Source organism: Sorex fumeus, unplaced genomic scaffold, assembly GCF_029834395.1.
Source record: "Sorex fumeus unplaced genomic scaffold, SorFum_2.1 ptg000008l, whole genome shotgun sequence".
Lineage (NCBI taxonomy): Eukaryota > Metazoa > Chordata > Mammalia > Eulipotyphla > Soricidae > Sorex > Sorex fumeus.
This window is the reverse complement of record NW_026606065.1, coordinates 1,647,052-1,670,462: the sequence shown is the minus strand read 5'-3', so window position 1 is coordinate 1,670,462 and position 23,411 is coordinate 1,647,052. Positions and strand designations below refer to the sequence as shown.

Here is a 23,411-nt window from a genome sequence, read left to right as displayed (position 1 = left end):
GTATTTTTTATACAGGCCTTTGTCACTGGTATGAGGTGGTATTTCATCATCATTTTGATTTATATTTCTAAATTATGAAAAACAAGCAATTTTTCATAGGCTTATTCATCTGTCTTCTTCTAAGTGTTTATCTCCTCTTTCTATATTTTGACAGGTTTTTTTTTTGGTTTGTTTTTGTTGAACTTTCTAAGTGCTTTAGACATAGGTCTTTATCAGATATCTGAAATACAAACATTTTCTCTCATTTAATGGTATGTGGGCTGGAGCGATAGCACAGCGGTAGGGCGTTTGCCTTGCGTGCAGCCAGTCCGGCCAAGCCTGGTTCCATTCCTCCGCCCCTCTTGGAGAGCCCGGCAAGCTACCGAGAGTATCTCGTCCACATGGCAAAGTCTGGCAAGCTACCCGTGATGTATTCAATATGCCAAACACAATAAGAACAAGTCACAAAATGGAGATGTTACTGGGCCCGCTTGAGCAAATCCATGAACAACGGAGGACAGTGACAGTAATGGTATGTATTTTTATTGTTGCCTGCGTTTCTGTGTGTACATATATCTGTATATATAAGATCACGGTCACGGTCCTTCCGTTGTTCATCGATTTGCTCGAGCGGGCCCAGTAATGTCTCCATCATGAGACTTGTTGTTACTGTGTTTGGCATATTGAATATGTCACGGGTAACTTGCCAGGCTTTGCCGTGCGGGCAAGATACTCTCGGTAGCTTGCCAGGCTCTCCAAGAGGGACGGAGGAATCGAACCCCGCCCAGCCGGGCTGGCTGCAAGCAAGGCAAACGCCCTACCGCTGTGCTATCGCTCCAGCCCACATATGATACATACATACATATATATATCACTGTGGTTTAATGATAGAGTTTCATGCGTAAAACATGCTGGCACCACAAATTCTAGCAGACTGCTACCCTCCACTGTCGTCTCAATGTACTCCCTCGTCCTATTCCCCCTCCTCCACGCAATGCGCTTTCTACGTAAGACCAGCTCTCAGTCTGTCACCTTTGGATCCCTGTTCTTTCCCTACTGTGCTTCTTGAAAATCCAGGTAGGCAAGCGAGCATTCTGTGTCTGTCCCTTCCTTCTGGCTGACTTCACTCAGCGTGACGATCCTCGGATCCATACACGTAGCAGAGAATTGCATGCCTTTGCCTTTTCTCATGGTGGAGGAATATTTCACTGTGTACATGTACCACAGTTTCTTTATCTGGTCATCTGTTCTTGGACACCGAGTTATTTCCAGATTTTTTGTGATTGTGAATTCTGTGCTGAAATGAACATAAGGATGCAAGCATCTTTTCTAAATAAAGTGTCTGGGCCCTAAGGATGGATGCCAAGAAAGAAAACTTCTGGGCCACATGAAAGCTCAATTCCCAGTTTTCTGGGAAATGTTCACATGATTTTCCCAAAAGGTTAGACAATATTCCCACCAGCAGTGTATGAGGGTCCTTTTCCCCCACATCCCTGCCAATACGGATCTGTTCTTTTTGATATGTCCCTGTCTCATTGGTGTGAGGTGATTAGTTATTGTTTTCAATTTGTGTTTCTTTGATGATAAATGATAAAGTCTCGCTTATAAAATTCTGCCAGTGCTTTATACATCTTGGATATCAACCCATTGTTAAATAAGCGGTAAGAAAATTTATCGACATGAGTTTTTTTTTTTTTTTGCTACCATTCTGTAGAAATTATGTTTGTGAGATTTGTCTTTATCTTAAAGTAGTCCCTTTCAAGGCTATGAAGTTAGAGCTGTTACTTATCCATGAAGTTCTCTGTCTATCCTTCAAATCTGAATCACAGGCTAGCGGGTAGAGTATTCTTGGTGAGGTGTTCATAACATTGTGTGCACTTTTTTTTTTAAACTATATCCCATCATTTTTTTTTTGGCCTGTAGAGAAGCACTTGATAAATCTGTTGTAAATCTTTCACCACAACGTGTCTTATATTTTTCAAATTTTGGTTTTGGGTCTCTTTTGGCTGGGATCCCTTCAGGCCTTTTACATCTGGGTGCATACACTCCTTAGCTCTGGGAACTTTTCAGCTATAATTTTTTCCTGACTAATGATTCTTCATCAAGAGTACTTTCTTGTTCCTTGGAGTCTCCAATAATTCTTAGGACACTCTTCTTAAGCTCATCCCCTAATTCTCTGGTGTGCTATTCATCTGAAAAGTTCCCCCCCATATTCTGTTTTCTAAGAGGTATTTAATTTTTATAACAAATGTAAATCTCATGAACTACAAAACATGGGAATATGAGAATTATGATTTACTATTACAAACAGGGTTCTGAGATTATGTGCCCCCCACACTTGGTTGTGCTCAGTGATCACCCCTGACTCTGCACTGGGAATCACTCCTGGCAAGGTTTGTGGGACCAGAAGGGGTTCCAGAACAGAACCTCGGTCAGCTGCATGGTAAGGCAACTGCCCTACCCACTGTACTATCTTCCCAGCTTCACTAATCATTAAAATCCTTATAAAACTTACTTGTGCCAACCGTAATTCTGCTAACAGATCTGTGAAACTCTGGTTTCTTGTGGGCTCTGAATCTTCAACTACTTGAGACAGGAAATGATTTTTGTGCATCTGCTCTCTGATTTATTTTGAAAAATAAATATATATTATTAATATTACATTTAGTGCTCAGGAATAGCTTATTTGGTTCTATGGATTTTAAACGGACTTACTTACTTTAAGGACGCTAACTCACTGAATAAATTCTGGTTTTCCTTGAACATTCGCTCCTCATTCTTCTTGTTCTGTTCTTGGAGATCTTTCACTTGTTTATACAACCTTTCATTTTCCTTTTTAGAAGTAGAGAACGTAGTTAAAAGTCATAGCAGGGCATTTTATCATTTGTATAATTGAAATCCAAGCAGAAAAATTTGCAAGTCTACAACTGTACATCATGGTGTTTCACTAATCAAAAAAAAAAAGTCATAGTACACGTAACATATGTATATATGGTCACAAAAAATAAATCCTTTAAACATTTTTGAGGTTTTAAACTTTTCAGGAATTTTAAAATGCAGCATCTGAAAATGAATCTCTTCCCAAATGTCCAAAATGCTAACATGAAAGAAAAATAAAAAAACAAAGATGTAAAAATCCCTCAAGCTGAAGGGCCTAAAGCCAGCACAATGCACCGTATTTCACAACGGTGAGTTGGCAAGCACCGCTTGAACCACACAGTACAGAACAGTTGGCAGCCCCTTGTTTTCTGTTTCTGTCTGGCTTTCCACAGTGACTGGGGGCAGGCATAGTGGCTGTCTATTCGTGTTTGTAAAATTCTGTGAGCAGAGAATTAGACAGGGTATTTCTGAAGATATCAGGAAAAGGCTGAGAAGAAACGAAATGCAGGTCGCCACCAAGTTTGAACTCGAGAGTGCTTCCAACAGTGACATTGAGATGGAGAAAGTACCAACGTGTCTTTAGCTGCTCTGGGTTTTTAATCTCTCTCTTTCTTTCTTTAGTTTTTTGGGGCCACGCCTTACACTGCTCAAGAATTACACTCTGTGGTGCTCAGGGAACCAGATGGGATGCCAGGGGTGGAAACTGAGTCGGCCGCATGCAGGGCTTCTCTACTGTCACTCCAACCTTCTTGACCTCTTTAAAAATCTGATAAAAACCAAAAGGATCAAATGATAACTTTGGACCTCTCAGCAGGTCTGACCTAGTGCTTGGCCGGTGATTATTTTTGCATTTATTTTTTTTTTTAGTTTGGGGGCCACACCCATCCTGTGCTCAGGGTTTAATTCTGGTTCTTAACTCAGGGGTCACTCCAGGCAGGATTGGGCGACATGCCCTACAAAATCGGTTGTTTCATTAAAGTAAATTTTAAATCGCAATGTACTAACGCCTTCTCTGTGTGTCACTGGTTAAAGTACTTGGAACTGAGAGTTTCAACCTCTGGCTCTGGTTGTCAAAAGAAACAATAGGCAATGTAATAAAAGAAAGGACAGAAGTTTAAAAGCTGGGGAGGAAGTGGCAGGGAAGAATCAGGAGGAAGTTTCATGTAACAGTAAGCCTGCCAGGTTATCAAGCCAGATGAATATTCCTAATAACACATCACACATCATAAATGTCTGCTTTCTAGGGACACACAGGTTTGTTTTTTTCTCATGTATGTCAGGTTTCTTTCCCGCCCATGGCTTGACATTAATTTCAGATTCAGATTTGTGAATATAAACACCAAGCTCATCAATTCAATTTTAAAAATTAAGAACTAAACAAAAACAAGTTTCTAACGAATGTGACTATTAAAAAATATTAACAGACAACTTTCACTATGTGCCAGGCACTAAAAGATTGGTTTGCTTTGTCTTGATTTAATTCTACAACTCCCGTCCGAGGCAGATGTTATTATTACCAGGCTTATTTCAAAGATGGAGACTCTGGCTTAAAGAGGGGAAGGGATTTTTCCCAAGGTTTCACAGTTAAAACTAAATCTAAGTTCTCTGAATCTGAAATCCAGGCTTTACTTTTTCTCATGAGAAAATATGAAGACAAATCAAATCATTTCCTCACATAGGCTCAGTAGCACTGTAGCACTGTCCTCCCACTGTTCATCGATTTGCTTGAGCGGGCCCAGTAATATTTTGAGACTTGTTACTGTGTTTGGCATATCGAATACGTCACAGGTAACTTGACAGGCTTTGCCATGCGGACAAGATACTCTTGGTAGCTTGCCAGGCTCTCCGAGAGGGGTGGAGGAATCGAACTTGGGTTGGCTGGGTTGGCCGCGTGCAAGGCAAACACCCTACCCGCTGTGCTGTCATACAGGCTAGCCTGTTAAAGTTAGTATTTTTATTTAAAAATTTTTTGGATAAAGTATTTACAGAACAAGCCCAAGGTCAAATAATCATCATACCTGTTGATATCCCTGAAGAAGGGTCTCTTGTTCTTGTATTTCTTTTTGGATATGCTTCAATTTTTCCTCAGTGATAGAATCAGTTGCTTCGAAATGTAACCACTTCTGTTTTCTGTTTGTCTCTTCAAAGCTATTTAACTTCGGGAAAACAAACCAATTGTTTTGTTTGTATAAAGAAATGAAGCGAAAAGAGAGGAAAATAACAGGAGTTTTTCTGGGAACACAGATCTAAAATTGTCTTACAACCACAATAAATGATTACAATACCACCCACAGTTAAATCGTTATACTGTTTTAAGCTGATGAATCTGAGGATGGAAATCATTCAGGTATGCTATACTGTCATTTTCTGACTCTAGACTTTCGATAGCAGTTCTTTCCGAAACTGTCTTCTCTGAAGGTTACAATGTACTAGAAGATTGTTTCCCAGAGAAGACAATCAGTAGAACATTATCAAAATGATTCAAATTAAAAAAAAATTTCCTCACAGAGAGATTATTTCAGTTCACACTATAAAGAAGGGACTCCTGGGGAGCATTTTCATTTTTTATACAACGAAATCACGACGTCAAACAGCCACAGGTGAACAGGATAACAATGTGCTTCACAGGAAGAACGCTTTTGATCAAAAAGAGAAAAAAATTCAGACAATTTGTTCCAGTACCTTGGACTGAAGAATATAATTCTCTTGATTCAGCTTCAAGAGTTCCTTTTCCTGTTGTCTTTTCAGTTCTTCCATCTTATCTTCCAGCCCCCTCTCTTTCTCCGAGAATGTAACTTTAATTTGTTCAATTAGAGCCTGTGCACCCCTCCACTTATCCTCTGCTTCCTGGACTCTTTTAAATAAAACTAATTCTGTTTCCTTATTCCCACTTTGGTAGTCTGAAGAATCCTTTTTAGAAAAAACACATTTCATTAAAACGGTTTTACACAGTGAAGATTTAAGCACCTGGTAAAACAAAGAATAAAAACGATATGGTTAACAACAATTTACTTTATAAGAAAACCAATGAATGTTCAGTAAGAATGTCTTGAAGTGATTAGAATATCACTCTTAAAGCAAGTGAAATTTTATATACTGTATTTCTTATTTATACTTTAGTTTTAGTCAATTTTAGGACATGAAATTATGAATGCTATTCTGAAATTGAATACGTACATTCTTAAATCGACCACAGGAATCGACTTCGGTATTGTCTTTAGACTTCATAGGAACAGTCGGGAAAACTTCGTTTTTAGGGGATGGTTTATTCTGTGCTGCAGGCTTGATGAGCTTTGTTTCAGAGAAGATCTCTAAAAGGTGTAAACAACTGATAAAAGCACTATACATGCAAAGTTGAATATATTCAGTAATCATGAAGTAGAAATATAATGGGAACACTAAAATAAACGATCTCAAAATACTGATGAATGTGACACACCAACACAGCTGTTTCAGTACACTCAGAACTGCTTTCCATAATTAGTCTCCTACTCAATTTGACAGTGACTACTTGATTCAAACTCATGTCAAAGAAAAATGAAGCGAACTACGTGAGGAGAAAGTGAAGTGGCTGACAGTTTCAATCTCTGTTCCTTTTATTAGGTTCATTGCTCTCTCTTTTCCACTTTAGTCTGAATTGAACATTTCTCTCTTCCTTTCTTTTTGTCTTCTCTCCGTCCTTCCTTCCTTTCCTTTTTTTTTTGAAAAATAATGCATGGCCTTCAAAACTGAAGATGACCCTTTCCCACTGTCAGTATAAATAGGTACATTAGGAAATCACTAACCGTGGTCCTATGACATATAAAACTATGCAGATATGAACAGAAAACAGTGTATTTCCAAACATATACTATCTATATGTTTTCAAACATATAATATCCAAGTAATAGCCATATGGGCTGGAGCGATTAACACAGCGGGTAGGGCGTTTGCTTTGCATGCGGCCGACCTGAGTTCAATTCCTCTGCCTTCAAGTCCTCCATCCCTCTCTGAGAGCCCGGCAAGCTACCAAGAGTATCTCGCCCGCACGGCAGAGCCTGGCAAGCTACCCACGGTATATTCGATTTGCCAAACACAGTAACAACAAGTCTCACAATGTTATTACTGGGCCCACTCGAGCAAATCGATGAACAACAGGAGGGCAGTGACAGTGAATATCCATATTAGTCTACATTTGTAAGTTGCCATTTGTATTCTGAATTTATAGATTTTCTCTGATAAATGTTTTAGATACTACAAAGCTAACCAGAAAACAAAGGAGTCTGATTCTCCTATAATCATTTCCTGATTTTTCTGTAGGCCTCATTCAATTAATTAACTAGAATTAACGATGAAAAGGAATTTTTCAGAAATGTAATATAGTACCTTAAGAGAAATTCTTTTATACCAATAAGGAAAGTTCACAGGAAAGAAGAAAACAGGTAAAATAAAATAATGCACTATATGTACGGGCTTTTATTATGAAAAGGAAAGAGGGCTACCTTTTTTCCTAGCTTGATTTGAGGTGGAAATGGATCTCAAGTTTTTGCTCTTCATAATATCCTTTGAGGTTTTCTTTTCAAGAGTAGAGAACGTCTTGAACGGCGAACTGGGTTTGCCATAGCCTGAGCTTCTTACGGACGCATATAATCCACTCTGAGGTTTCCTTTTAAGCAAAGGAGGTGCACTTCTGGCCTTCTTGTATGGTACCTGTTTATCAGCTGCAGTGCCTTCTTCAGAACTGAGTTGCGATTTCAAAGTCTGTGTACAAATACAAACTACTCAGTATTTAGATGAACTTCATACACAGTTTCAATGGGGATTTAAAAGATGGCAAAAACACTGTGATTTTTAAATAATGTGGACAGCAGAGGGCCAACCTCCAGTTGGTTTAGGCCAATCCAAAGTTCTCTAAATGTAATTCATCAGAATTTTAATATTTTATTTTATTTTAATTATTTTTATTTTTTAGAATTTTAATATGTTAAGCTTGTCTTCCAAGTCAGGAATAAAAGCAAGCAAACTATATAACCACAATGAAAATGGAAGACAATAAGGGAGCATAGATTTTGAAACTGTTCCCTAAGATTAAGCTAATTAGTTTGCATACGGACCAACAGTACTTCTATAACTTCATGAATCAAGTCAAGGAAATTTAGATTACAAACACTTACTTTATTTACTTTGCTGTCCTGAGGTAATAATGAAGGAGCAACAGATATTTTTTTCCTCAAAATATCAAGACAGGTTTTATCGATACATTCTTCCATAGTGCTTACTCCTGGACCGCTATTTTCTTTATCCTCATTGGTTGCCCTTTGCAAAACCACACGCTCTTCAGTTCTATGAGGAAATTGATTTACATTCTGCGGCTCTTGAGACATAAGATTTTGGGTCACCTCCCGTGGGAAAGGGCTCATGAATTCAGTTTCTTGACTACCAGCCAGTTTCTTATAGCTGTGAAACAAAACAACAAAGAGAATAGTAGACCCTATATGACACATTTAATATGTATTTGTTTTGGAGTAACACCTGGCAGCACTCAGGGCTGACTCCTGGCTCTGTGCTCAGGGATCGTGCCTAGTGGGGCTCAGGAGACCAGATGTGAGGTTGGGGACTAAACACAGGTCAACCACATGCAAAGCAAGTGCATTCCCCATCCAGGATATCATTGCTCTCATCTTGCTTTAATATATTTCATACATACACATACCTACACACGACATAAGTACACGTACATAACTGTGCACGTACATATTTGTTACTATGAAAACCAGGTCAATAATATCAAAAACATTATTTTTGACTTTGACTCACAAAAGTATGTTCATGGTGTGATCCAATTGTTTTAAATTTAAGATAATTTTCAAGCACTTTCTGTCAACTGCCAACACTGTCCTCCCGTTGTTCATCGATTTTGCTCGAGCGGGCCCAGTAACGTCTCCATTTTGAGACTCTTGTTACTGTGTTTGGCATATTGAATACATCACGGATAGCTTGCCAGGCTTTGCCGTGAGGGTGGGATACTCTCGGTAGCTTGCCGGGCTCTCCGAGAGGGGCGGAGGAATCGAACCCGTCTCGGCTGGGCTGGCTGCACGCAAAGCAAATGCCCTACCACTGTACTATCGCTCCAGTTCAGGTAGTATAATGCAAAGAATTAAGTGAAAGACTTGAGACTTATTTCAAAATTACAAATGAGACTGAGATTGCTTTTGTATAAGAAAAAAGTCAGTAATTTTTATACTTTCATATGCAATATCTTACAAAATCACATGAATTTGAGGCGGGAGAAACATTTCTAGAAGATACTAAGAAAGTAAACATAATTTATGCCAATCAGACACAAAGTATAAATACTGATACTTTATTTTACATTTTAGTATATATTTTGTTGAAGTATGAGAAAAAATTTAAAACAGAAACCACTAGTCCTTTTAAAAAGCCATTTTTGTGGTTTAGAATTCAAATATAATATTTTATACCACTAAGATTTAAAAATGTGGATAATATCCCTTAAAAAAATTTAAGTCTGGTTGGATATCAACATGTCCTACGTAAGTTTCAAAAATACAATGTCATTTTCATATTAACCACTGTCAACTAGTTCAGTTAGTTCTGTAACTTTCAAAGTAAAACTAAAGTTTAAAAGACTACCATTTTCTTATATGGTAAATCTGTCTTGCAGCAACTGTTAGAAGCTTCCTAAGTCGTGAGAATCATCAAGAAATATGATTTCCTTCTTCCTGGAAGTAAAAGATGGCCAGATGTTCATCCAAGATTTTCTGTTCTTGCTGAGTACAAACTGAACTGCATTTCCTTGCCACTGCATAGAGAGGTGGTCATAGTGACTGGTTTTAGAATGTGTGCTATGGTGACAAGAACTTAAAATATGTGTGGCCGACTCAGTGGTTCTGGGTGGGAAGGAACTGATATAGAAGCAGGAGATAGCAGCCTTCACTCCCCCAGCCCCCCAACATTTTCAAAGCATTTGCTGAATTGGCAGCTAAGAGAAATACCAGACGAGAACAGGGAGTTTTTAATCGCGAACTACTCCTGACTACTTCTGACAACATTTTTAGAAGGACGAACTGAAGACAAAACATACTGGTTCCTGTATCAAAGGGAACGGAGTATAAGGAAATCAAAAGGAACATATTGTTGAAAGGGTCTAGAAATATATGGGCTCCAATTGATATCTAGACCGAAACAGTAAGATTTGGCACTGAAAGAGGCAATATGAATGATGATTTCATGAAATTTCCTAGTGGAAAAAAAAGCAAAACAGTCCCTTGGCAAAGATGAAAGGTGCCATCCTCATATTTCAAGTTACTGTTCTCAACAAGATCCAGATATCAGTAATTAAACTGAGAGAAGAAACAGAGAGGAGAAAGCAAGGAAGAAAAGTCATAAAACAGATTTAAAACCTTGTCTAGCAAAGAACTTTGAGTATAGTTCCCGGAATTAATTGGAACCAATCATTTCCGAAGCCTCAGAGCTTTTGGAATAGTTTAAGATGACAATGGAACTCTGACTATGTATTTTTTAAAAAGACAGTGGGCGGAAGTAGACGAAGAAAGAGTGCATCCTCCAAGATGGACCCTTACTTATGATAACAAGAAGAAAAACTTGAGGAACTGGAACTAGGAGTTATATGGAACAACATATTAATAAGGAAGTTAGTACAATCAGGATCTAATTAAGGAAAATCCACAACTTGAAGATAAACGGACATTGCAAAGATTTCCAAGTGAGAAATGGGGATGAAATGCAGTATGCCTCACCAAGCTGATGCAAGATTAAATGAAGCAGTGTATGTAAAGAACTTTGCACAATACTTGGCCTCCACTCAGTATGAGAAGAATGGTAGCCACCAACATCATCATCGGCTCTTGTGAGCCCCATCATGAAACAGGGTTTGCCTTCATATCATCTTGAATGATGGAGATAAACACACGTGTCTTGTCTGTTGTGAAGAGCTCATGAGATAATGTCTGTGTCACTGTAATCTCTTCACAAACCCATACTGTCCCGGGACAAGTGTATGGCGATGTGCTACTCTGGCTGGGATGAGAGCTGGATCCCACACTAAAATGAAATGCCGCTGAAAGACTTTCACGAGCCTGTTTCTGTTGTGACCAAAAGACGCACTCATAAGAAGACAGCCTGTGGCTGAGTACAAAACTTACTGGTTTATAAGAGGCAAGTCTCTGACTCATGCACAGAACAAAACTGATGTTCTTTCTTCGTATTTAAAGCAACTGTCCCTGGACTATTTAAAGCTTTGGGAAGGGCTTGTATTTTTCAGTGAAGAGCCTTAAGACGACCTAGCTTTTTTTTTAAAACTAAAAAGTTCTTTTAAAAACTAACAAGCCATGTTTTTAGTAGCCTTTTAACAAAATTTAGCACGGAAGAATTTTGATGAACTGAGTAAAAAGGAGTGAGCAGTGACTAACTAGTAGCCTCAGACATAGTACCCATTAATCATTCTCTGGGAACGATACTGTTAACATGATGCTAAACTCATGAATCACATGACCTAAAACTGTAACATTAAAAAAAAATAACCTGAAATAAATATGCAACATACACAATTCATTACGAAAAACACACAATCAACCAAAATGCATACCTGACAGGTTTGAAGTCAAAATGACTGACACCAAGGGAATCTATTCTGATAGGTCTCATCAGCTCCTCCACTGTTGGCAGATCTAAGGGGAAAAATTTCAAAAGAGCAAACAAAAACATCTTGTAAATTGCTTAATCGAATCCCTAATACCATCAAAATTAATTTTCTCTGACTAACATAATCAACAAAATAAAAAATATAACAAACTCAGTTTCGGTCTGTAAAATTTTCCTATATGAAGAAAAATGCATATACACATGTAAATACACATAGGTATATATATGCATATATATATACCTTCACTACCTCCACTACCCAGCCGCCGCCACGCTCCAGGACGCTTTCCGGACCACACTGCTGCGACACATTATAAAACACTAAATACCCATCTTCCAGAATTGCCATACCATATTTGATAGGATTCAAATTTGGTTTGAACCATGGGAACACCTACAAGGGCGATTAGAGGCTGCCCCAAAAGCCTCTATCCCTCTCGGAGACCCTGGCAAGCTACTGAGAGTATCCCGCCCGCACGGCAGAGCCTGGCAAGCTATCCGTAGTGTATTCGATATGACAAAACCAGTAATTACAATGGGTCTCATTCCCCTGACCCTGAAGGCGTCACCAATATGGCAGCATTGAGAAGGATGAGGAAGGAGAGGCCGATAAAATCTCAAGGCCGAACGAGGCTGCCACAATGAAGGAAGACAAAAATGATCGCCTGTACTTTCAATATATGTACATAAACATCAAATATGTGTACAGATCTGCTAAACATGTTCTTGATCCCACAGTGCCCTCTAATCCTCCTCTCCCTCCTCCACCTCCTCCCTCCTTAACTCCCTCTTCCCGACCCCCCCTGACTGAACTCAGGTCTCATGTATGCAAGGCATGTGCCCTAGAACTGGCCCCACGACTCTCTATTGTTAAAATGATTATAACAGATGAACAAGGGAAAGATTAAAAACGTGAAAAAAAAATCGGGGGGTGCTCTGGCAGTGGTCAGAGCTTAATCCTAGCTCTGCATTCAAGGTTCACTTCTTACAGTGCCTGGAAGACCATATTCAGTGCTAGGGATCAAACCAGGGTTCGCTGTATGCACGGCAAGTAGCTGCTCAACTCTCTTCAGACAATCATAAAATGATTTTTTTATTTGGTTAAGGTATACTGGAAGAAGAACTAAAATCTTACCCTACATATTTGGTTCTAAATTTACGGATCAGCCAATAACTTCCAGGTTTCATTTGAACAAACCCTTTATATCATTCACGGTCATGATATAATCAGCCTCTCCTTCCTCATCCTTCGGTTGTTCATCGATTTGCTCGAGCGGGCCCAGTAACGTCTCCATTGTGAGACTTCTTGTCACTGTGTTTGGCATACTGAATGCTCTCGGTAGCTTGCCGGGCTCTCCGAGAGGGGCGGAGGAATCGAACCTGGCTCGGCTGGGTTGGCTGCATGCAAGGCAAATGCCCTACCGTTGTGCTATCACTCCAGTCCCATATATCATTCAGAGATTGAAAAATTACTGCAGAAAATTGTACTCATTTATTTCGGAGGCCTCGAAAGCAGTGTTCAGAAGGTGCCAGGGGCCACTTGTGGCTACACTTGGCCAATGCTAGGAGCTGCTGGCACCCGGGGTGCCTGAGGGTGCCAGGGCTACACCGATCAATGCTTGTGGGGAGGGACTATCGACATGTGGGGTAGGGATGGACTGCTGCTCCCTATGCAAGCACGGCCTGCCAATCCACTCCTGAGCGACCTCCCGGCTGTGCAGATAGCATGGAAACTGTCCCAGCGGTTTCAAGGAAATCGGCTTTTACCAGATTCTGTAGTGGAGAGGTTTTTGGAGGACTCTTCGTTTTCTTGAGAATGCTCTTTCACTAAGCTCTTGATATTTCCCATCTTGGGGCTTCCAATTCCTTCCTCCCCTCCGTCTCCCAAAGAGTGGGCTACGTGATGATAAGCCTGATGGAGAGCTTCAATGTCGCTATTGCTCTGTCCATACGAAAGAGCTGTTGAAAATAAATGTCATCCCTCACATGATCATGCAAGAACAAGAGAAATACAAAACTTCAGAACCATCTGTTAGGGTCAATAAGAAGGGAGGACAAAAAAAAGCCATGCTTAAATAAAATTCTTGGCAATAGATCCAGTGTGAAACTCAAAGAGCAGGTTAAATGATTATAGAACTTTGCATCGTTTAGGTATACTCTGCTGTGATAGCTTTGCATTTTGACTTCATTTGTTATAACCTCCTTTTCCTACTACTTGCTCCTTTTTTCCCCCTTTCTTAATGGTGCTGGGAATTGGACCCAGGACTTCCAGGACTTCACACGTGCAACACATGGGCTTAGGGCTAAGCCACATTCCCGATCACAACCTGTTACTCTTATTCTACACGTGAAAACTTCTCTAGAATTGTCCAATCTGACTAGCCCTTTCAAAGACTCAGTCTCTCCTTTATCACTACCAGTAACTATCAGTCACTCCCTCTTTCCTTTCTCTCGTTCTCTGCTTCCCTATGCCACTAAGCACCTGGTGGTCTGCATTTCACTCTGCAACCTTTGCAATTCAGCATGGGACCAAAAGAATTTCCTTATGAGCAAATCTAGCCATGGCTAATTTTCTTCAATATTATGAGGAATTGGGCACTGAGCTAGACCTGGGAACTGTCCTCTGCATCTCCTCCTTCACCACTCTGATGGCTACTAGTTGATCTTTCTTGGTCAGGGGCTCATCTCAAAGCCATGACTTTCACCCTCCTTTTAAACTTACCATTTGCTTTCGACCTGGCTAATTCCACTAAGACCTTTGGCTTTTAACTATTACTCATATGCATATGATGACCAAATCAGTCTTTTGTGCATATCCCAATTTTTGTATGTTAACAGAGAGTTGGACTATTTTGTATGAGTAAATCACATATAGCATAGACCAACTGTGCTACTCATGTAGCCATATCCCCCCCAAAAAATATTGATATACTCGCTTGTGATCTAACATATCCAAATAAAAGGCAAGATCTTGACTGATAGGAAAAACGTCATTTTAAAAATGATCAAGTTCATTACGTGAAAGAAAGCACAAAGAATTTCTCTCTCTATAAAAGTATGTATTACATATGTAATACACAGACATGCTGGTTGGCTTTGGGGTCATACCCAGCTGTGCTCAGGGCTTCATCTTGGCTCTGTGCTCAGAAATTACTCCTGTTGGAACTCAGGGACCATGTCGGGTGCCCACGATCAAAGCCCGTTGGCTGCATGAAGGCAAGCACACTATCTGCTGTACTACCTCTCCAGTCCAATATTTTAAAACAAGTGATCCTTGACAAGGCATCACACATATGAATCTGCAAAATACCAGAAGAAACCTGGCAAAAACAAAACAAAACAAAACAACAAAGGATTGGGGAGACAGCTCAAGACAGCGCACGCCCAGGTACAAGGCCCTGAGTTCCGTCTCTGGCACTGCATGGTCCCCGAGCACTGGCAGATGGTCCCTGGGCAACACTGGCCCAAGCCCTGCTGCCAGGTAGGGCCTTGGGTTCCAGAGGATTGGAGGGTTGTGGCCCTTGTAACAAAAACAGTGGGCCAGAGAGCACAGGAGGTAAGGCGCCTGCCTCACCTACAGCTGCTTCTTATGGACCCTGGATCCTCTGCAGGACATACAGTCCTGTAAGCGCAGAGCCAAGAGTAGCCCGTGAACACTACCGTGCACGGCTCCCAAACTGAAAAACGGAATAAAACAAAAACCAACTGATCATTTCAGTCATTGAACCATGTTAAAATGTTTATATGAAGAGTTTATACTTATTTTCGAAATACTATGTGAATCTAACACCCCAGAGTCAATAAATACTTGCATATAGCTTCAGGATATTAAATTTCAAAAGATGGAAAAATAACAATAATAAACACTAGAGAGATTGCTATTGTTTGTTAAACTTGTTTTTGTTTTTTTTTTTGTAGCGCCAGGAATTTAACACAGAACTTCATACATACATACGTACATACATACATATATACAAGAATAGACTCTTGCAAACACTTTACCTGTTCCTACCATTCCATTCCCAGTTATTTCTGGCAGGGTCAGGGGCTCAGTCGTTGCTTTATCTTCAGCCAAGTTGGTCTCTCCAACGGAGTCTAATGAATCAATCAGCACCACTGAAATAATATCAAAGAAAACATAGTAGGAGTGTAGAGAAATGTGTATGGCACCTTACATAAAATATTTTATTTAATCATATGCAATTTAAAAGAAAACAAAGATATATTTATGTATAAAGAATATATGATATTGATTATGAACTGAAAGCTTTTAATTCTCACATGTTCATCTATATAATTATGATTTTGTGCATATAATGGGGCTGGAGTGATAGCACAGTGGGTAGGGCGTTTGCCTTGCACACGGCTGACCAGGCCAACCCGGGTTCGATTCCTCTGCCCCTCTCAGAGTGCCTGGCAAGCTACCGAGAGTATCTCGCCCGCACGGCAGAGCCTGGCAAGCTACCCGAGATGTATTCGATATGCCAAACACAGTAACAACAAGTCTCACAATGGAGACGTTACTGGGCCCGCTTGAGCAAATCGAGGAAGAACAGGAGGACAGTGCTACAGTGCATACAATGAGTATGTACCAAAATCATCTATAATCAGCATTAAAAATCTCATACAAAAGTAGAGAAACATCAATACATATGCATGCATATAAATATTTATAACAGCATTTGCCTTGCATGATTGAGGCACTGGGTTTGATCTGCAGCATATCACGCACACACACAAACACACACACAGAGTTTTTTACAGTCTTAGATCCTGTGTTCAAGCCATATTGGGTTGATTTGATATATTTTTTTAAAACTTAATGTAGGATAAGACAGGGGTCTAACTTCGTCTTCTGCATATGGCTACCTAGTATGTCACTTACCATCACTTGAAGAGACAGTCCTTCCCTCCCTGGGTACCGTGGGCCAAAAATTCCTTATCTATACATTATGTTGATTTGTTGTTTTCTTTCGGGGCCTCGCCCAGAGGCGCTCAGAATCACTTCTGGAAGTGCTCAGGAGAGCAGAAAGGGTGTGCGGGATCAAACCTGGGTTGGCTGCACGCCAGGCAAGTGATTTCCAGGCTGCACTTTCTCTGCAGCCCCTCCCCCGACCCACGCCATATGTGATTTCTAACCTCCTCATTCTGGTTCTGTTGAACCATGCAGATAAATACCAACACCACAGTCTTTTGATTACTACAGTTTTGCAAATACAGCTTGGAATCAGGAAGCATGAGTCTTCCAATGTTCTGCTCATTTCTCAACATGCTCCGTCTGTTTATGACTTTTTTCTCCTCAATATCTGCAAAACTTGACATGAACTTTTGGTAGAGAGTGCATTAAATCTGTAGGTAAGTTTGGGCAGTATAGATTTTTTAAACAGTATTAATTCTTCCCATCTATTTGTACCTTCCATAATTTCTTACATTAGTGTTTCAAAAGCATCAGTATACATCAGTATAATTGATCTCAAGCGATCAAGTGATCAGTATACATCAGTATACATCTCTTTATTAAATTATTTATTTTTTTTGGAAAATTTTTTTAATGTATTTTTAAATGTTTGATAGATTTTATCCTAAAGTTATCTGGTCCTGAATTTATAATAAAGAAATTTATTAAATATAAAGCAAGAACTCAAGACAGACATAAAGGAAATATAACTGAGAAAATATTTGAAACTGAACACATTAGTTGTAGGATAACACTCTTTTGTCCTTCCTCAGGTAGCTTAGGTTTGTCAGGTCACACCCATCTAAGGACACTGAACTTGTATTGTAAGCAATGTCCTTTCTGTGTGGACACAGGAAGACAGTTAATATTATGCTTTGTAACTTGGGAGTTGATTGACTCCGAATAATATTTACTCCTGGGCATCTGATTTCTTGACTCAGTTGCCCTTAGTTCCTAGCACCCCAAAAGCAGGGTCCCGACGAGGGACTGAATGGACCCAGGGCAAGCAGTGAGCTACCCTGGCATCGAAATGGGCCAGGCCAAAGAGCCACGATACTCAACTATAAGTTGAGGGAATGATCATGGACAAATGCTGTCATGATCCAAAAGTAAGTAATGACGAGACTAGGACCCTGCTGGAGCTAGGAAGATTAACCTGGCCTGAGGACTGCGAAATGTATAGTGAGATGTTCTCAGGAAGAACCAAACTAAGTTTATATCTCTTACTGTGCTCATACAGAATGACATTGCTAGAAATATTAGAGGTAGATTTATTACAACTATTTAAGTAGATTACTAACTGAGGGAAGAACACACCCTTGTTGGGATCCCACCCTTGAGTAGATCTCCTAGTAATCTGGAGTAATCTCTGTAGATGAGATTTTATCCTTGAGTTAATCTCCTGGAGGAGTGGTCTTACCTCTCTTTGTTGATTCGTCAGTATTCAACCCACCTTTATGTCACCGCCTTATGTGACTGCTATATAAACTAAGACTGTAAGCTGGGGAGAAGGGAGTCAGAGCGAGAGGGACTCAAGCTTGAGAGAAAGAACAGCCGTCCTGATCCAGGCCACACACAGGACTCAAGAGCACCGAACATAGGCGGTGAGAAAGAGCCATCCAGTGAGCCCATGAACACACAACCTTCGGTGTGATAAGATTTTACAATTAGTAACATTAAAAAATACAGATATGATTAGGAATTATCCTGAACAGAGAAATTTTGCCAATTAAAAGTTAAGAATATATACAATAGGGGCCGGAGTCATAGTACAGTAGATAGGACGTTTGCCTTGCACGGGTCGACCTGAGTCCAATCCTTGGCATCCCATATGGACCCCATGCATGGCCAGGAGTAAATTCCTGAGTCCAGAGCCAGGAGTAACTCCTATGCATTGCTAGGTATGATCCAAAAAAGAAAAAACAAAACAAAAAAAAAAAGAATGTACACAATACTTACCATTTGCCAGCATTCCAGTTTTCTCTTCTTCCTAAATTATAAAATGAAAATTACCATATGTATGATTTAAAATAAGGTTCTATTAAATGATCACAATGAAAATAATAGCAAAATATAAAAGCCAGTGAGTCACTCCATTATGAAAATGGAACAGGAAATGTGCTTTCTAGGTTTCTCTCATCACCCTCACCAATAATTCTTTAAAAGTAGAGACTAGCTATGTGAGAGCTCTTCCAGGAGTCTGTTTAGAACTTTGCCAATTACCAGTTCTTAACCTCGGCCCGAATAAGTTTTATCTAAAGTATTTAAGTGCCATATGCTCATCTACCTTGTAAAGAATCTGTTTTGAACTATAAGACAACACAGCGAGTTCACATAAGTCTCCTGGTACAGGAAAGTGACAAATCTTTTTTTCCCCTCATACAACTTGTACTCACTGTTTCACCTAGCATTTCAAAAAATAATTTTAAAAACCTCAGACTTTTTAAATCAACAATATAGCTGAATTCATCATTATTATAGATTTATTTAAGACGATTTGCTCGAGCGGGCCCAGTAACGTCTCCATTGGAGACTTTGTTGTTACTGTGTCTGGCATATCCAATACTCTCGGTAGCTTGCCGGGCTCTCCGAGAGGGGCGGAGGAATCGAACTCGGGTCGGCCATGTTGGCTGCGAGCAAGGCAAATGCCCTATCTGCTGTGCTAAGGGCTGGAGCGATAGCACAGCGGTAGGGCGTTTGCCTTGCACGCAGCCAACATGGCCGACCCGAGTTCGATTCCTCCGCCCCTCTCGGAGAGCCCGGCAAGCTGCCGAGAGGATCTCGCCCGCACGGCAGAGCCTGGCAAGCTCCCCGTGATGTATTTGATATGCCAGACACAGTAACAACAAAGTCTCCAATGGAGACGTTACTGGGCCCGCTCGAGCAAATCGACGATCAACGGGAGGGCCTTTACCTTTACCTTATAGTATCTTTAATCACCTTGATAAGAACTGAGAAGAGAATTAAAGCACAGCAAGCTATTCTGAATGTACTAATTTAATTCATTATCTTAAATAAACTTTAAACAGTACTTCCAAATACTATGGAGGGAAATTAACTGTACTTCACAAGGAAGACTTACCAGAGAAAGGTGTAATTTAATACTGCTTAAAAATTAGATTTGAGATTTTTAATTAAGTTTTCAACTTCTAAAGCTTTTCTCAAAAAAACTGGTAGGCAGAAAAAATACTTAAAAAAAATCCATTGCCATATTTCATTAAGATGCATCCTAAAATTGACTTCCTGAGTTAGGAAAATGCCACATGTTAAAAGACCGTAACTTTACAGTAATGAGACTAAGAAGATCTCTGATTTTGAACTCTTCATTCAGTAAGAGTCAACAAAAGTGTTTAAGGAAGTTTTAAAATGGTCTTTATACCTGTTTAGGTACATTTATTTTTTCTGAATTTTCTTTGGAATTAATCTCTTCATCTTTAGCAGCCGAAGATACGTCAATGTCCTCATGTTCAAAATCATCACTGTAGTTTTCTGAAGAATTAAAAAAGTAGGTAAGAATCACACTGTCGAAAACGCCAAATTTTAAAAAAAGGTGATCTTCCTCCCATTTATACATTAAAACTATTCACTGAAATATTAACATAAAGGCACCTTTGGAGAACATAGGGTTCTGTGCTTGGTGTTTTGTTTTGTTTTTTCAAAGATTTAAAAAATATTCAACTCATAAGACTATCTTAGGTCTTTTATTTTTGTGCTTTCAAGTAGTTTTGGGGCTGGAGCGATAGCACAGCAGGTAAGGCATTTGCCTTGCACACAGCCAGTCAGCCAACCCGAGTTCGATTCCTCCGACCCTCTCAGAGAGCCCAGCAAGCTGCCGAGAGCATCTCGCCCGCACGGCAAAGCCTGGCAAGCTACCCGTGATGTATTCGGTATGCCAAACACAGTAACAACAAGTCTCACACCTTTACTGGGCCCACTCGAGCAAATCGATGATCAACGGGAGGACAGACCTACAGTGCAGTGCAAGTAGTGTTGAGTTTTCTGTGCTTGATCTTTTCTAAACAAAATGAAAAATCTCTAGACCTATCCAAGAGGTACACAACTTTAATAAGTTGTTAAAGACAAAAATCTCAAGTTGCCTACTTATGAAAGATGGCATTTTTAATCCTAAATCTTTTAAAAAGATTGGGTTTTTTTAAAACCTATTTTTCAAAACCTTTGTAGGTACTTCTACTCTATGCTTTACACAGTGTATGAAAAGACTGTTTCTGACTGATTTACCTTGACTTCTCTCTTACATAAAAAATGGTGACATGCACTGGTTTGTAATCCTGGCACATTTCAGCTGAAATTCCAAGTGATATGTCAGGGCTTTCTGACAGGAGAGAGCTGTGGCATGTTTTTTGCTATTGTTAGACAGCAGTTACTGACTCTCACTGCTGGCCATAGAAGTCTGGAATCAGACAGGGTTACATTAGCTCATACTAGGGAAGGCTCTATTTCAGACCACTGCTGTTGGCTGTTGCTTTTGTTGTTGTTGTTGTTGGAGTCATGCTTGAAGGTGCAAGAAGGCTCTTCCCAGCACTGTGCTTCGGGGGTTTCCCCAGTCGCATTAAGGAGACTATGGAATTCTGGGCATCCAACCAGGACTGAACATGCCCCCCCCTCCCCGTGCCCCCCAACCGCATTTAGTCCTTTGAGTTATTTCTTTACTCCATCTTCTTTATATATTTTTAAAAGTGGTAACAGCCTAGTAACATAAGAAATCCACTCTACCTATCCAAAGCTCTTTCCAAGACACGGAAATTTTTCTTTAATTCTCTCTTACCAATGTTTTTTTTTTTATTACTGAGAGCTGTAGCATCACTTCAAATATTGCAAATTATAAAACCAATTGCATTACCTGACAGTTCTTCATGTTTTGATTCACTCTCATGTTTATCTTCAGTTAGTTCTTCAGTTAGTTTTATATTAGCTTGACTACTGGAAAAATATTTTAGCATTACAGGTTAATGCATTAATACTTCTATGTGATCCTTTCTGTACATATCTGTATATACTTAAAAAATCTCAAACAGCATATATGTTTTTCAAGCATTCTTAAGCTTTATTTTAAGCTAAAACCCGGGGGTGGCAGAAGATGTAGCTCCGTGGTCTACAATACCTTACAAATGTGAGGTCTTGGGTTCAATCCCTGACACTGAAAATAAAATACGGCAAAAATACAAGAAGCTGTATCTATACAAGAATCCTCAAAGTTTCAGGCTGGTCATAACTGCCGAATTAAAACAGGGAAAAGGACTTTCTTTCCTAAGTTTATATGTAATTATAGATAATTTTATACATAAATGTATGCATTTATATATATGTGTGTGTATATATATATATACATCATCTTAGAACCCAGATGCCCATTCAACACTAAAGATTAGGAATTGACCACAGGTTATGAAAGCAAGTGAAGTCAATTCAGAGACCAGAAGAAAACAGCAGAGAAATTCTGAAAGGGAGGCTGAACAGAAGCTTACTTCAGAAAAACTCAGCCAGGTGGGAAAGGACCTTAAGAATTTTTCATTATATGGGGCTAGAGCGATAGCACAGCGGACAGGGCATTTGCCTTGCACGCAGCCAACCTGGGTTCAATTCCCAGCATCCCATATAGTCCCCTGAGCACCGACCGCCAGGATAATTCCTGAGAGCATGAGCCAGGAGGAACCCCTGTGCATCACCAGGTGTGACCCAAAAAGAAAAAAAAAGAATTTTTCATTGTATTTGGACAAATTACTTCATGTTTTGATTTCTTTCAACCTAATCTTTAGTGTGATCATTAGCAAATCCAAGAAACTATCACGACGATAATTCCAGTAGCAAATACTTGCTACGTGTTGCACTCTAAAATGTTCTAGAACAGAAGTATCAATGGAAAGAATAGGATTAAGAAATCAGAAAAAGTTAAGAACTCTTGCGGAGAGGCAACTGTCTGTGGCCAGCATACCCATGGAAGCTTTCTCTGTGCTGTCCCCACTGGAGAGGCAATTACCAGGGGCTCAGAAGATTCCTGCCTGATGTGCCAAGAAGTGCCAAGACTCCTCTTTCTAAGTCATTTCTCTGAGTTAGGTGTGCAGTAAGGAACCCTGAGAGATGGAGCACTGTTTCAGTCCAAACAGCAGGCCTGTTTCCATTCACCGTAGGGTAATAGATTCCTCAGGCATAAGTCATCCTCTCCTATACAGCAACTCACAGCATAGCTGACAACAGGGCCTCAGTGCCGTCCCATGTAGCTAGCAAGGGACAAAGAATGTGACACCAGGGCACTTAATATTGTGAGAAATAAAGTCCGGTACTTCTCTGGCTCAGGAATCTTGTGTCTACTTGCCATTCTCCATAAAACTGGAAGGTTGACTTGTTATATTACATGATCATGATCACAACCATCCTGTTGTTCGTCGATTGCCCCGAGCAGGCCCCAGTCACGTCTCCTTCATCCTAGCCCTGAGATTTTTTAAAAAGTGCCATATTCAAGGCTCTTTCAGAGTTAGGAGAATGAGACCCATCATTGTTACTGGTATTTGGCATATTGGGTATGCCACGGGGAGTTTGCCAGACTCTACCGTGTGAACAGGTTACATTCGGTAGCCTGCCAGTTTGTCCAAAGTTATATTACAAGAGCTGCAAAAACCTTGGATTCTGCACAGTTCACAGTAGTGACACACAGTGACCTTGGTACAAATCCTTTTTAAAAAAGTAGTCGTTGATGGATCTATACCCTGTGGAGCTAGCTTGAGGGTAGCACTTCAGGTCCAGGTGGTGCCCAGGGACTGCTAGGAATCCCGCCAGCTCTTAGATGGCCCTGTGGTTCCAGGGATCAAACTCAGAGTTTCTGACACGCACGGTTCATGCCCTCCCACTGTGCCACACCCCTGACCTGTCACTGTGCTTCTTGGTCCACATCTATAAGAAACTAAGCATCTTA

General features: G+C 40.1%; 1 protein-coding gene across 1 annotated transcript in view; it reads right to left on the bottom strand.

Moving 5' to 3' along the window:
• The window catches only part of CEP162 (centrosomal protein 162), a 58,264-nt gene that overhangs the window by 29,379 nt on the left and 5,474 nt on the right, over positions 1-23,411 (bottom strand). The window contains exons 5-17 of the mRNA XM_056109746.1: positions 21,342-21,421; positions 19,860-19,969; positions 18,440-18,470; positions 15,526-15,639; positions 13,291-13,482; positions 11,468-11,549; positions 8,013-8,295; positions 7,341-7,599; positions 6,037-6,170; positions 5,542-5,769; positions 4,878-5,015; positions 2,699-2,811; positions 2,495-2,600 (exon numbers count right to left, since the gene is read on the bottom strand). Of these exons, the coding sequence (XP_055965721.1) occupies positions 2,495-2,600; positions 2,699-2,811; positions 4,878-5,015; positions 5,542-5,769; positions 6,037-6,170; positions 7,341-7,599; positions 8,013-8,295; positions 11,468-11,549; positions 13,291-13,482; positions 15,526-15,639; positions 18,440-18,470; positions 19,860-19,969; positions 21,342-21,421 (1,870 nt within the window). The remainder of the gene's footprint in view (positions 1-2,494; positions 2,601-2,698; positions 2,812-4,877; positions 5,016-5,541; positions 5,770-6,036; positions 6,171-7,340; positions 7,600-8,012; positions 8,296-11,467; positions 11,550-13,290; positions 13,483-15,525; positions 15,640-18,439; positions 18,471-19,859; positions 19,970-21,341; positions 21,422-23,411) is intronic.